The following is a 13,208-nucleotide window of genomic DNA, read 5'->3' as shown; positions in this document are numbered from 1 at the left end:
CTTTTTGAGCTTGATTATGTAAAGCTTTGAGGTTGTCTCATTCCAGTGCACCGTTTCTCCTTCTTCACCTTCTGGTCACTCTTGGGCACATTTTAATCCATTGTCCATCTTCATCAGTCTACTGAAATTGTTGCTCAAGGTTCTGAATACATTCTAACTGCCAGACCCAGTGGTCATTTTAGAAGTCATTACCTAATCACATCTCTACCACTCTCTTTTGAATTTTTTTTAAAATCATTCCTTCCCCATTTCGTTTTTAGAAACTTTGATCCACCTTTTAAATGCTGATGTTTTTGAAGTACCTGGACTTTCCAGGAATTCTTCACCTAAGGTCCATACATTCCCGAAATTTTATAAAATATTTAACTCACATTTTTATGTGTGTATTGTTTTTCTAGAGGAGTGTATTCGTCAGCTTCTTAGGGGTCAATTGCTGTTACCCAAGATACTCCTTCCAAGAGAGTCCACCGACTCTCACAGTCTCCACTGCCATCCCTCAGTGGGTGTCTTCTGCATGTTTTCCTCAAGCTCAGATCTTGCTGTCAATTATGAATTTGATTTTCCCTCGACATCGCTTTCAACATGTCACATAGGTTTCTCACCTCGGCATGTAAAAGATTAAATCTTTTTTTCCCCAAACCAGTTTCTTTTCTCGGTGTTCTCCATGTCTATTTTACTTAGCATCACCCAACCAGTATCCAACCTGGTAACAAAAAGCTCATTCTCTCCCCTCCTTCTCAGCTTCCTCCTCTCTGCCACCACCCCCACCTCCACTGCTGCCACCATCCAAATCAGTCCCAAGGTCTGGCTCATACTGCCTTTTCAGCATCCTCTCTGTGCTCTGGTCTCTTCATCCTGGTACTACTGTTGCACATTCCTAAACCATTTTCTAGCCCTCTGTCAAGTTCCATTCACATTCAGTCCTCACACAGTTTCCAGGATGCATATAAAAGGTAGTTATAAACACATAGGTGTTTCGGTGGCTTCCTATCACCTACACTGGATTGGGAAACACTGTCTACTGGCCCACTGCTTGTTTTTATAAATAAAGTTTTATTGCAACATAGCCAATTTGTGTTGTCTGTGGCTGTCTTCATGCTATAATTGCAGGGTCGAGTAGTTGCAATGCAGAGTGTATGACGAGTAAAGCCTACGATATTTACCCTCTGTTAGGAATGAAATGTTTTCTGATCCCTGGCCTCCAGGGTCAAGTTAAAACTCCCATAACATGGCACGTCAGGAAGTTTATTACCTGGGCCTGTGTCCAAGACATGATATCCCCCTCTTTTTCCTTAGCAGTCACTCTCACTAACACAGGCCTGCTTTCGGGTCTGTTTCATGATCTTTCCACCCACGGGCTCTATCATGCCTCCATGCACTTCTGGTCCCTCTTTCCCTGGACATCTGCTACTACTCACCTAGACCAAGATGAGGCATGACCCCCTCTTGTGACAATTCCTGTGCCTTATGTCTCACATCTTTCACGTAGGAGCCCACTTTGGCGTTTATAATAATATTCTTTTTTTAGTATTTTTTTTATTTCAGCATATTATGGGTGTAGAAATGTTTAGGTTACATGTGTTGCCTTTCCTCCCATTCCCCTCCCCAGAATCAGAGCTTGAAACGCGCCCATCCCCCAGACAGTGCGCATCACACCCATTATGTATGTATATACCCATCCCCTCCTCCCCCCTGCTACCTGCCTGATGCCCGAGAAATGTTATTCTTAATAGAGATCATTCCATGTCCATGTTTCATAATTATTGTTTCTTTCACGCCCCTACAAACCGACACACACTAACTACTAGGTTGTGAATTTTGAAGATAGTGCCTTTCCATTATAGGAAATTAATGATCAATTGATTGATCAAAAGAAATAGTTTAAGGTTGAAACCGACTCTTCAGGCTTGTAAGCCAACCCCTTGTTTTATGAAAGTGGAACTGAGATTCTGTAGGTTTGTTGAAAGTGCAGAGGACTTGAGTTGCTTATTTGGAGTAAGAACCCTGCAATTGGCTCTGGGTGTACCTACTCTTCCCAGGATATTCTAGTCCAGAAGAAGAAAAGCACGTTGGTGATTCAAGTTATACCTGCACTTTCAGTCATTAATAAATGTGGCAGAGAACTAAAATTTTGTCTCAGTTTTCTGTGTCCATAGGAGGGTCATAGTAATATTTGTATCTACTTTTCTTCAATGAGTATTTATACACATAAAGCTGCCTCCTAAGTGCCCTGAGTGTGCGGGTGTGTGTTATTAAGTGTTGAGTGTTGCTTGGGTGCGGTAGCTCAGGCCTGCAACCCCAGCACTTTAGAAGGCTGAGATGGGAGGAGTTCAAGAATAGACTGGGCAACAGTATTCCTCTATATGTTTGAAAACATTTATATGGCAATCTTAAGTACTTATCAACATAGAAGGTTGTCTGCTTCTGTAGTCCTTTCCCGTTATGGTCACCTTGTGAGACACGGGCGGCAACGTTGTGCTGAGTGTGTGTGTGCAGATCGCTGCTTGCAGGGAGCGGGGAGGGGGAGCAGGCGGCTCCTCAGGGCTGACACAACGCGGAGCAGAGCCCACGCCAAAGCCAGTAACTCAGTGTGTTTCGGTCACCGAGGCTGCGTCGGTGCGCTGTGGGTGAGTGTGGCAAGTACCAAGGAACGTGGGAGCATTGACACAGGGCACGTAGCAGGTCTTCGGAGGGTTAGTTGGAAGATGTTTGGTGGGCTTTTATACTTTCATCACTGTGTAAAAGATGGGTTCATCGTGCCTGGTAGTTGTGAAGGCTGAATGGTGGAATGGGGGATACGTTGTTCTCTCTGCTCTTGTGTATGTTTAAACATGTTTGTAGTCAAAAGCTTTAAAAATAAAAGGTGTGGAGTGCCTCCTGAGGAGGTGCGGGACAGTAAGGACACCTGGCAGCGGTGGGCCTGTCCCTCAGGACTGTATTTGATCTCTCTCCCGCGGAGTCATTTCTGAAAGTGCAACTATGAGAAAGCAGAGGGAGAGCAGAGGGAGGAGGTGAAGGTGGAGGTGGAGCTGTGCTGTCACCCCTGTGAGCCGGGCTCCTGATGATCAGTGTCAGGAGTGGCAGTAGCTGAGCTGGAATGCAGGTAGAGAAAACAAAGGTGGGAGGAGGAGGAAGTTAGAGGCCGGGTTAGTGGCTGACCTCTCCGCGTGGATGTCGGGTCCTCCACTGATTCTCCACCTCCACAGTTCCTCCCTCCAGACCCATCCCTCCTTTCGTCCTTCCCAGGGCCTCCCAAGACTCTGCATTCCTTCAGCAACCCTGGGCTTCACACACTGAGGGTCAATGGCATAGCTCGGAGATGTAGAGGCAGAGTCGAGGCTGCAGTGCACATCTGTTGTTTGTTTGTGTTCTGACAGCCAGCATTCACAAATTGTTTTTTCTGGAAAAGCTATCTCAAGTGTCCTGCAGGAAACTCACCTATCTTTGAGTCCAGTCCCTGTCTGTCCTAGTGGAGTTGCCTTCTCTCCAGACCTCTATTTGATGGGTGGCCGGTCGTGGCCAAAAAGACTGTTCTGTCAATGTCCATTGGAAGCCCCAAATCTCAGCAATCCTGGGCACAGTCCAGGGCTCACCTGTGGAGCATGAGGGGCAGGTGTTCTGGGGGATAGCTACGGTGGCTCCCCCAGGCCCGTGAAGATCACAGGTGGCCCCTCAATCCTGATGGATGAACTGTGCACACTAAGGGAAGACCTTGCAAGCCGTCACCAAGCATAGACGGAAGGAGGGCACTGAGGTCACCTTCCCTAAGGGGGCAATTGTTGAGCCCGACAACAGCCTTGCAGATGTTGCTTTGGTGCCCAGAGAACAGCCCCGTGTACGCTTCTTCCAAACGCCATCAGTGAGCTGAGCAGCGCCCTGATGAGCCTCACGGAAGTGGTGCCTGGATCAGACTGGGAAGGGGGAGCAGGACAGGGGCACGACAAGGGCAGAGACACCTTTATACCCCAGGAAGGACATTCTTTCCCATCTTCATTTTTTTCTCCTTACTTTTCCACTTATGTGAGGCATGTTTTCCTTATACCGTGTTTCCCCGAAAATAAGACAGGGTTTTATATTTATTTTTTCTCAAGAAGGCACTCTAGAGCTTATTTCCAGGGGATGTGTTATTTTCCCCTCCAAGCCTCAGCTTGCGGCACATAAGACAGCTGGGACCTGACGGGGGTGCTGACCTTGGTGGGGCTGCCTGCACCTTTCAGGTCACCTCTGGGATAGTAGCTGTCACGATGGGCAGATGAGAAGGGCTGCTCATCTTTTTTACCACTCCGGGACGAAAGGCATGGGTTGTGCAGATGCACTGTGTAGCCATGCCCATCACTAGGTCTTATTTTCGGGGTGGGTTTATATTATGAAAATGCTTAGAAATCCTGCTAGGGCTTATTTTATGGGTAGGTCTTATTTTCAGGGAAAGACAGTATCAACTGTATTTGACCCTGGGAGGTCAGGGATTGCCTGGGCGACATTGCTGCATGTGATAACACAGTGATCCTTTTGAACTACAAATGTCATCAGTCCTGGCAACCTGTGAAATGTGCCAGGGAGGGGCCACTTCCCACGGGGACTTGCAGAACGGACACCACAGCATCAGGGTCCACGTGTGCTTCCCCAACTCCTGAGCCAGCCCCACGGGACAGGTTCTTGGGCAGCATCTGCCGTTCCTCAGCCCTCCCCCACCCAGGCCAGCCCCCACTGCAGCAGTGACGCCCCCACCCTGCACCCACGCATGTGATCCTCTAGTCACGGACAGATGTTTCTTAGAAATGATTCAGCCACTATGTTCTTAAACATTTGCCTGTCTTTGCCCTGGTCTTCAGCTATGGAAGACTCGTTGTCTTTACTGCCCTAAAGGCTGTGAACAACATGAGGGGGAAGGCGTGAGCTGCAGCGTAATGTCACGAGGCAAAGCTACGTGGAAGGACACAGAGCCCATCTACTCCAACTTCAGGCAGGGAACGAGTGTGGGGCCACATGGTAGCCATTCCTCCACAAGAGCTCCAGGGGAATGGTCACCTTTTGGAAGCCAAAAGAGGCCATGAGGAAGTGCTGAACTAACTCCAGCCTGTCCCTACGAAGCACGTGCTCTAGGTGACTCGAAACTTGTGCCCCCAACACAACACACGCAACAGATATCACTCTTGCAGAGCATTTATTCAGAGAACCATGTTGAAGTTTTTGGGGAGTGATTTTCCCCCTCAGCAAATGCAGGGGAAAAGTTTCCTAATTCTTCCAGTGTTCTGAGGACGGGAAGGGGTGGCCGGAGGACCGTGGACTCCCTGAGCCCTGGAGGGGGAGCTGGGAGCGTGCTGAGGCCCCCCAAGGAGGGCAGTTGAGGAAGTCTCTTGAGACGACAGGGAGCTGCCCTCCCACAGACAATTCTTTTGCCCCTTGGGCTTTCTTCTGGGCTTACGAAGCCACTGCCACAGTCGGAGCATTCGCTTTCTCAAGCGTGGTTGATCCGGAGGCTGTCCCTCCGCTGGCGTGGCTGGGGAAGTAGCGCTCCCAGGGGACTCCTGTAACATGTCATCTGTGCTGCCCTGAGGGGGCTGCAGGCCAGTCTGCCTGCCATCCTCAGCTGTCCAGACGTTCTCTGGAAGTTCACAGTTGGCACCAGAGGGGGACGGTCTTAGGTCTCCCTGTGCCCCTTTTCCCGCAGGGGATGAGGCAGGGAGGGGATGATGCAGGCTGGGAGCTGATTGTGTTGTTCTGACTTTTTCTCCAAGAAATTCTTTAAAGCTTCTTCCTGTGGACTTGGAGATTCCATGTTTTGAATTTTTTGTGCTCAGATGAACTCTTGCGCCATTCTTCTTGCTTAGTTCCTGATTCTTGCTGACATCCTTCTTTAGTGGGATTTTTGAGCTGGTCTCTCGGAAGCTAGGTGGGCTGAAGAGCAAATATTGAAGGTCTTTTCTGCCATGACCGCGTATGAACGAAACCCAGGAGAGGGGACGATGGCACATTGACATGGACATGGCGCGAGTTTGTCTGTGATCAGTTACTAGTGACCGACACCCACGGGTGCAGCAGGTGTTGCATGAGCCCCACCCGGGTGGTATGAGCCTGGGTTGACAGTGGACTCCGGTTTTCTTCTGAAGGAAACTCACCCCACAGATCTGAATCGGGCCTAGAGGCCCAGGTGGTGGGATGGGGAGTGGGGATAGAAATGGGGCCAGAGGCCGGACCTGGGTGAGGGTTAGGGACTGAGACTGGGGCAGGGTTTGGGGCAAGCACAGAAGGTCGAGGTGGTCAATTGCCAGGAATCCTTCAGCTTTGAAGGTATGTGAGCTTGTGGTGATGAAGACTAATGTGGGGAGACAGCTGTCTTGGACAAGGACTACAGAGTGCAGGGACTTGCCACACAGAGACAGCAGCTGCCAGAGCAGCTCCAGGTGTTTTTGCTGCTGTTCGTCTTCTGAGGTGTCAGGGCACAGGGGCTGTGGGCGCAGGTGCAGCTCCGCTGCTTTCCCTTCGCTGCTGCAGCGAGGGAAGGAACCTGGGGTGCCCTGCTGAGTGGCAGCTGCTGCCAACGTGGTCCCTGAAGCAGTGAGATGTTCGCCTGGCCTCAGATGGTTTAGAATAGAGCCCACGTATAGTTCCACTCCCTTCCACATCAGGAAATTCCCCCTCTTGCTAACTAGTCTCTCCCAGAGAGCCAGCAGGGCAGAGTTGGGCAGGGAGAGGGAAGCAGACACTCCGAGGCTGGCTGCAGGGTCTCCTGCATATGAGGCTTCAGAACAGCGGAGGGCGAGAAGCTGCATCTTAAAATCACATGGTGCCCATTTGGAGGGGAACAAGTCCTGGGCATGAGGCTGCCACCAGAAGAATGCTGACACTGTCAGCTTTGGAGGGTCAGTGCCTCTCTTTGGAGAGAAAAGAGGGGACGGTTCACGAGTGCTACCACCACAGAACATGTCCAGACCAAGGTTCTGAATGGCGCGAGCTGGTTTAGGTGGAGTCATCCCTAAAGTGCCATCTGGCGGTGGTGGAGCAGACGGGGCTGGCGGTGCGTGGTGACGCGCACCGGCGTGAGTGGGATGCGTGGCCGGGGATGAAAGTGGAAAGTGGAAAGTATCTCGGGAAAGGCAGAGGCCGAAAAACAGTATGTTCTCCAACGAGACAGTGGCCTGAGGTTTGAGAAGCGGCTGTGCTCGTGGAGTGTGATCTGAGGGACAGGGAACGTCAAGAGGCTGGGGTGCAGAAGGGTGGGGCGGAGGGGCTGGAGGCTGGTGTCCTGGAAGGCTTGCTGACAGCGAGGCGGTGTTGGAGGCGAAAGGGGCCGCAGAGGGAGCAGCAGCATGGAGGGATTCCCTGGGCAGGGATGGTGTGCCTTTCCTTGCTGTTTTCTGGCACAGGTCACAGAGGGGGTGTGGGTGTGCCGGGTGATGTAGATGGAAGACGATATTCATATGGCTGTGTCCCAGGGGTCTGCAGAAGACAGGAGGTACTAAGCTGCAGCCAGGACCGTGACAAGGGAAGGGGAGCCTGCAGGTGCAGTGGGGTGGGGCCCCATGAAGCCTGCTGCCCCCTCCCGTGACATCACAATCCACTTGCTAGCCTCCCCCAAGCCCTTCGCTCACAGTCCTGTTCCCATGGCGACCCCTCCCATGGCCTTGGCAGTGGGCACTTAATCCCTGAAAGGCACAGAACATGCTTTCAACAGGGCCGTGGAGACAAGGGGAAAGATCCATCACCTTTCCACAGAAGACAGTAGCCTCCGTCTCTCAGCGGCCTCTCTCGGTATCATTCTCTGAGCTGGGAACCAGGAGAGAAGGTGATATGTGAGGAAGGTAGACGATTAGAATTACCTGGGGCTCCCTTTATGGGAGACCCTGGGCTTATTAAGCTCTGGCGGTCCCGAAATCAGCAGACGTGGTCAAATGGTCAACAGTAATATTAGCAAGGTTCACGTGTGTGTGTGGATTCATCTAGAAAGTCCTGTTCCACCCATTGTCCCACGTGATGCTCAAAAGCACCAGGTGAAACCTAGATGTCAGTGGTTCCCTCAGAGCAACCCGAGCACCCAGGAATTTGTGCTCTTATGCAGAGTCAGGGGACAGAAGTGCTGACTCCAGACACACCGGGAGTCCTTCCTGGACGTCTCCCATGGCCGCCTACTGGGGAGACCCAGGGCCCAGGACCATCCCTGCGTCATGCCCACAGGTGGGCAGAGCAGGAATCTGAGAAGTGTCTCAGGTCCCACTGCCTTCCTGTGAGCCTCCCCTGAGCTCTGCTTTCCCAGACACTGTGCCCAGCACCTGACAGCCTTGAGATCATGGACCTGGGGCCCCATGGGAGGAACAGGAGGCTCCCCTGGAGAGCTGAGGGATGAGAGAGAACCTTACCCCTCAGGGTCGCGCCGTTCCTCCTCCTCTTTGCTCTGCCCTGGTGCTGGGAACAAAAGGAAAATAATGAGGTGCGGTCACTAGCCTCTCTGCCTCCTCTTCTCTAAGAAGCTGTTCATTCTCCAACGTTAACATGACTATCCACTTTCATTACTAGAAATGTGTTCCTTTTACCCATTTTTAAAGTGATGAATGAATTTCAATGTTTCCTTTTTTGAGAAACTCAAAGGAGGATTTGTCTGTGAAATCCCCTTTTGGTGTTCTCTCAAGTGCTGTGCTCGAGGAGGACACACTAGAGCAGAAGGCAACTGTCACTTCTGTGCCTTCAGGACCCTGTATCCTGGGGACAGAGCGTGGATGCCTGGACAGTGTCTCCTTATCAGCCAACATGTTGGAAGGCTTGGTCAAGTGACACCTGACATGGAGAGTGAGGATCCAGTGTCAGGGGAGACTGTCCTCCTGAGAACCCGCACTGTGAGCACAACCAATCCAGCAGCTCGAAGTCCCTGTGTTTGGGGGTTTGCGCTGGATCCTCCACCACAGCCTGGCAGAGAGCCTGTGTGCCTGAGGTGGAAACCTTCCTCCTCCCGAACCCCAGCCCTGCCCACCTCTTCCCCTGGAATAGTGCCGTCCTGTTACTCTCCAAGCCACCAGACTCTGGTAGAATGTGGGGTAGGAATGGGAGCCAACAGCAAAGGATCTCTCTCGGTGTCCCTTACCTTTATGAAGATTATATAATTCCGGGTGGGTTTAACAGGTTTTATAAAAACATAGCAAATACATATGAATAGGAAAATCAGACCCCTCAGGAAGGTGGGGATAGGGATTGTCTCCCCTAAGGATGAGCCATGTGGCTCACAGTCATTTATAAAATCAAGAGTGCTCTCCATCATGAGAACAGTCGGGCTGCCTGAAGCAACTGAGTGCTGAGGGGTCCCGGGCTGGCCTATAGCCTCAGGCCCGCATCACCCAGAACAGGAGAGTCACAATGGGGTCCTAAGTGACAAAAAGAGGAGGGTGTGGCCAGAGCCCCTGTCCCACCTGCCAGGGCAGCAGATCCCTCCTGCCCTCCTGGTTCCATGGGTCCCTCTGCCCTCCCCTGCCATCCCATTCTCCAACTCCACCCTTTCCTCCTAGCACATGTTTGCCTCAGTGACATGTTCTGTGCATTTCATTTGGAGTCTAGATATGAGCTGAGTCCCCTTTACTTGGCAAAGCCTTTGACTTGTACCTTGAAAGTCTGAAATACAACCTGGGATCCACTTGTACCCAGACATTTGTACTCTCGTGACCACATGTTTGCAAATCCAGACTATCTACAGAATGAATGTTTGCCTTTTTCTAACCGAGATAGAAAACCTAACATTCTTTTACACTTATTTAGTTTCATGAATGTTGCCTAGCAAACACTGTGTTCTCAAGTCAGCCTTTACTGTTTTAAGTCAGAGGAGTGACTCAATTAAAACTAATAATTGATTACTCAACATCCACAAAAGTAAAATAAGTGCAAAATAAATGTATATAATCACAAGAGGTGTGTGACTCCCCAGAACCAGGACCAGGTCACAGTGTGATAGCAATTTTCTCCCTCCGTCCCGGGTGGAAGAGTAGGACTTGGGAATATCATAGCCTTAGGGCAGAACCTAGTCTTGAGCAGCCTGATCTGATTTTCCCCTGGGCCATGTGAGTGAGTGTGACCTTTTCCTGACAATGCCTTTGAGTGAGCATGCACACACACAGACACACAGACACACACACACACACACACACGGGTGTGCGGGCACTTGTCACACACACAAAGCTTAAGAAGATCTGCTCTATGTAATCGCTCCTGCAAATGTCCAGATAGCAACTAATATGTCACATGTAATTCAGGCTCTTCTTGCCAGGTTTAGACAATCCTCACATTCCCCCAGCCCTTTTCTTCCACCTTCTTTTCTAAACTCTTTGTCAGCTGACAGCTGTCCTCTGAGCTGTCTCCTAGTTGCTCATGTCTGTCTTAAACTGTGCAGCCTGGCACTTGGCACCCGTGGGCCAACACTGTGACTTGATCTCTTGGAGGGGACAGACAGCCCTCCAGCCTGGCCACGTCTCCCTTCAGTTCTCAGGAGCAGGTAGCCTGCCGTGAGGAGAAAATCTGCTAAGACTTGTCATTTCCTCCCCTCTTTGATATGCATCCTCTGTCATTTTTTCATTTAAAATATATTTACTTCCTGACGCTGGGAGTCACACACATGTGTAATTTGGGGGCTGTGTCCTTGACCTCACCATGCAGGTTTAGCATGAAGCTCTTCCTAGCTGAAGAGCTACACAACTGCAGGGAAGAGGTGCCCCAGTCCCAGCATTTGTGACTATCCAATGGTCTCTGGGACAAATCAGATACTGTGGAGCTAACTACTCAGACACATCATGCTCCTTAGCAACGCATTCCTGAACCTCTGCCCTCCCCAGTTTTCTGATATGAATTAGTGATTCTTTGAAAATTGGTCAAAGAATAGCTTTTTTCTTTCAAATAGCATTTCCTTGGCTCAGTAGCCTTGCAAGTAAATATATGTGTGCCTAGAGTTAAATCCTACAAGAAACTTCAATAGAGAAGGCTTTTCCTCAAATTCTAGTAAGATACCTTTTCTGAACCTGGTAGAAGCTCCTTCAAAATTGAAAGGAGCAGGCCGGGCACGGTGGCTCACGCCTGTAATCCCAGCACTCTGGGAGGCCTAGGTGGGTGGATTGCTGAAGGTCAGGAGTTCGAAACCAGCCTGAGCAAGAGCGAGACCCTGTCTCTACTAAAAGTAGAAAGAAATTAATTGGCCAACTAAAAATATATAGAGAAAATTAGCCAGGCATTGTGGCACATGCCTGTAGTTCCAGCTACTCGGGAGGCTGAGGCAGAACGATCGCTTGAGTCCAGGAGTTTGAGGTTGCTGTGAGCTAGACTGATGCCACAGCACTCTAGGTCCGGCAAATAGCGAGATGCTGTCTCAAAAAAAAGAAAAAAAAAATTGAAAGGGAACAAGAGTTGAAAGGTACAACATTTAGTGTTTTTGCACCAACTACAATGAACTGCATTGACACTGTGTGGCAGAGCTTCATAGCATGCAGCCTTTCTACACGAGCATCAACTTTAATAACAAATTTGCTTGTCTAATTTATAAAGGGTTTTTCTTACACCCTTCTCAGTGGATTTGTACAACCATCCTGTGAGGTAAGCAGACCAGATATTATTGTGCCCATTTTATCAATGAATAAAGCCAATTACAGCAAGAGGTATGCTGTAGTTGTGAGCTTGCTGTTCGCAGTCAGTTGTATACCTTCAGATGATCTCTTATTTCTCAGTAAAGTCCCGTTGTTTTGCATATTGAAGAACTCCTTTTAACATTTTTTGTAGAACGGCACTGGTATTAATGAAATCCCTCCACTTTTGTGTGTCTGGGAAAGTTTTTATTTCTCCTTCATGTTCAAGGATATATTTGCAGTTTTGCATTATGTAATAGAGTGTCACCCACTCTCTCGTGGCCTGTAAGGTTTCCCATGAGAAGTCTGCTGTCAATCCTATGAGAGCGGCTTCTATGTTATTTTTTTCTCTTTCCTTGCTTCCCTTAGGGCCTTTTCTTTATGTGTGACCTTTTTGAGCTTGATTATGTAAAGCTTTGAGGTTGTCTCATTCCAGTGAAATCTGCTTGGTGAAAGAAGAGACGACACACACCGTTTCTCCTTCTTCACCTTCTGGCCACTCTTTGGCACATTTTAATCCATTGTCCATCTCCATCAGTCTACTGAAATTGTTGCTCAAGGTTCTGAATACATTCTAACTGCCAGACCCAGTGGTCATTTTAGAAGTCATTACCTAATCACATCTCTACCACTCTCTTTTGAATTTTTTTTAAAATCATTCCTTCCCCATTTCGTTTATAGAAACTTTGATCCACCTTTTAAATGCTGATGTTTTTGAAGTACCTGGACTTTCCAGGACTTCTTCACCTAAGGTCCATACATTCCTGAAATTTTATAAAATATTTACCTCACATTTTTACGTGTGTATTGTTTTTCTAGAGGAGTGTATTCGTCAGCTTCTTAGGGGTCAATTGCTGTTACCCAAGATACTCCTTCCAAGAGAGTCCACTGTCTCTCACAGTCTCCACTGCCATCCCTCAGTAGGTGTCTTCTGCATGTTTTCCTCAAGCTCAGATCTTGCTGTCAATTATGAATTTGATTTTCCCTCGACATCGCTTTCAACATGTCACATAGGTTTCTTACCTGGGCATTTAAAAGATTAAATCTTCTTTTCCCAAACCGTTTTTTTTTTTTTCGGCGTTCTCCATGTCTATTTTAGTTAGCATCACCCAACCAGTATCCAACCTAGTAACAAAAAGCTCATTCTCTCCCCTCCTTCTCAGCTTCCTCCTCTCTGCCACCACCCCCACCTCCACTGCTGCCACCATCCAAATCAGTCCCAAGGTCTGGCTCATACTGCCTTTTCAGCATCCTCTCTGTGCTCTGGTCTCTTCATCCTGGTACTACAGTTGCACATTCCTAAACCATTTTCTAGCCCTCTGTCAAGTTCCATTCACATTCATTCCTCACACAGTTTCCAGGATGCATATAAAAGGTAGTTATAAACACATAGGTGTTTTAGTGGCTTCCTATCACCTACACTGGATTGGGAAACACTGTCTACTGGCCCACTGCTTGTTTTTATAAATAAAGTTTTATTGCAACATAGCCAATTTGTGTTGTCTGTGGCTGTCTTCATGCTATAATTGCAGGGTCGAGTAGTTGCAATGCAGAGTGTATGACGAGTAAAGCCTACGATATTTACCCTCTGTTAGGAATGAAATGCTTTCTGATCCCTGG

At 49.0% G+C, this 13,208-nt stretch overlaps 1 protein-coding gene across 1 annotated transcript in view; it reads right to left on the bottom strand.

The window, feature by feature from the left end:
- Window positions 1-5,158: 5,158 nt before the first annotated feature.
- Window positions 5,159-13,208, bottom strand: part of LOC142861035 (uncharacterized) — a 35,128-nt gene continuing 27,078 nt past the window's right edge. The window contains exons 4-6 of the mRNA XM_075993901.1: window positions 8,358-8,403; window positions 7,707-7,767; window positions 5,159-7,440 (exon numbers count right to left, since the gene is read on the bottom strand). Of these exons, the coding sequence (XP_075850016.1) occupies window positions 5,211-7,440; window positions 7,707-7,767; window positions 8,358-8,403 (2,337 nt within the window). The 3' untranslated portion in view covers window positions 5,159-5,210. The remainder of the gene's footprint in view (window positions 7,441-7,706; window positions 7,768-8,357; window positions 8,404-13,208) is intronic.

This window comes from Microcebus murinus, chromosome 18 (genome assembly GCF_040939455.1).
Source record: "Microcebus murinus isolate Inina chromosome 18, M.murinus_Inina_mat1.0, whole genome shotgun sequence".
NCBI lineage: Eukaryota > Metazoa > Chordata > Mammalia > Primates > Cheirogaleidae > Microcebus > Microcebus murinus.
This window is presented reverse-complemented; position numbering and strand designations above follow the sequence as displayed.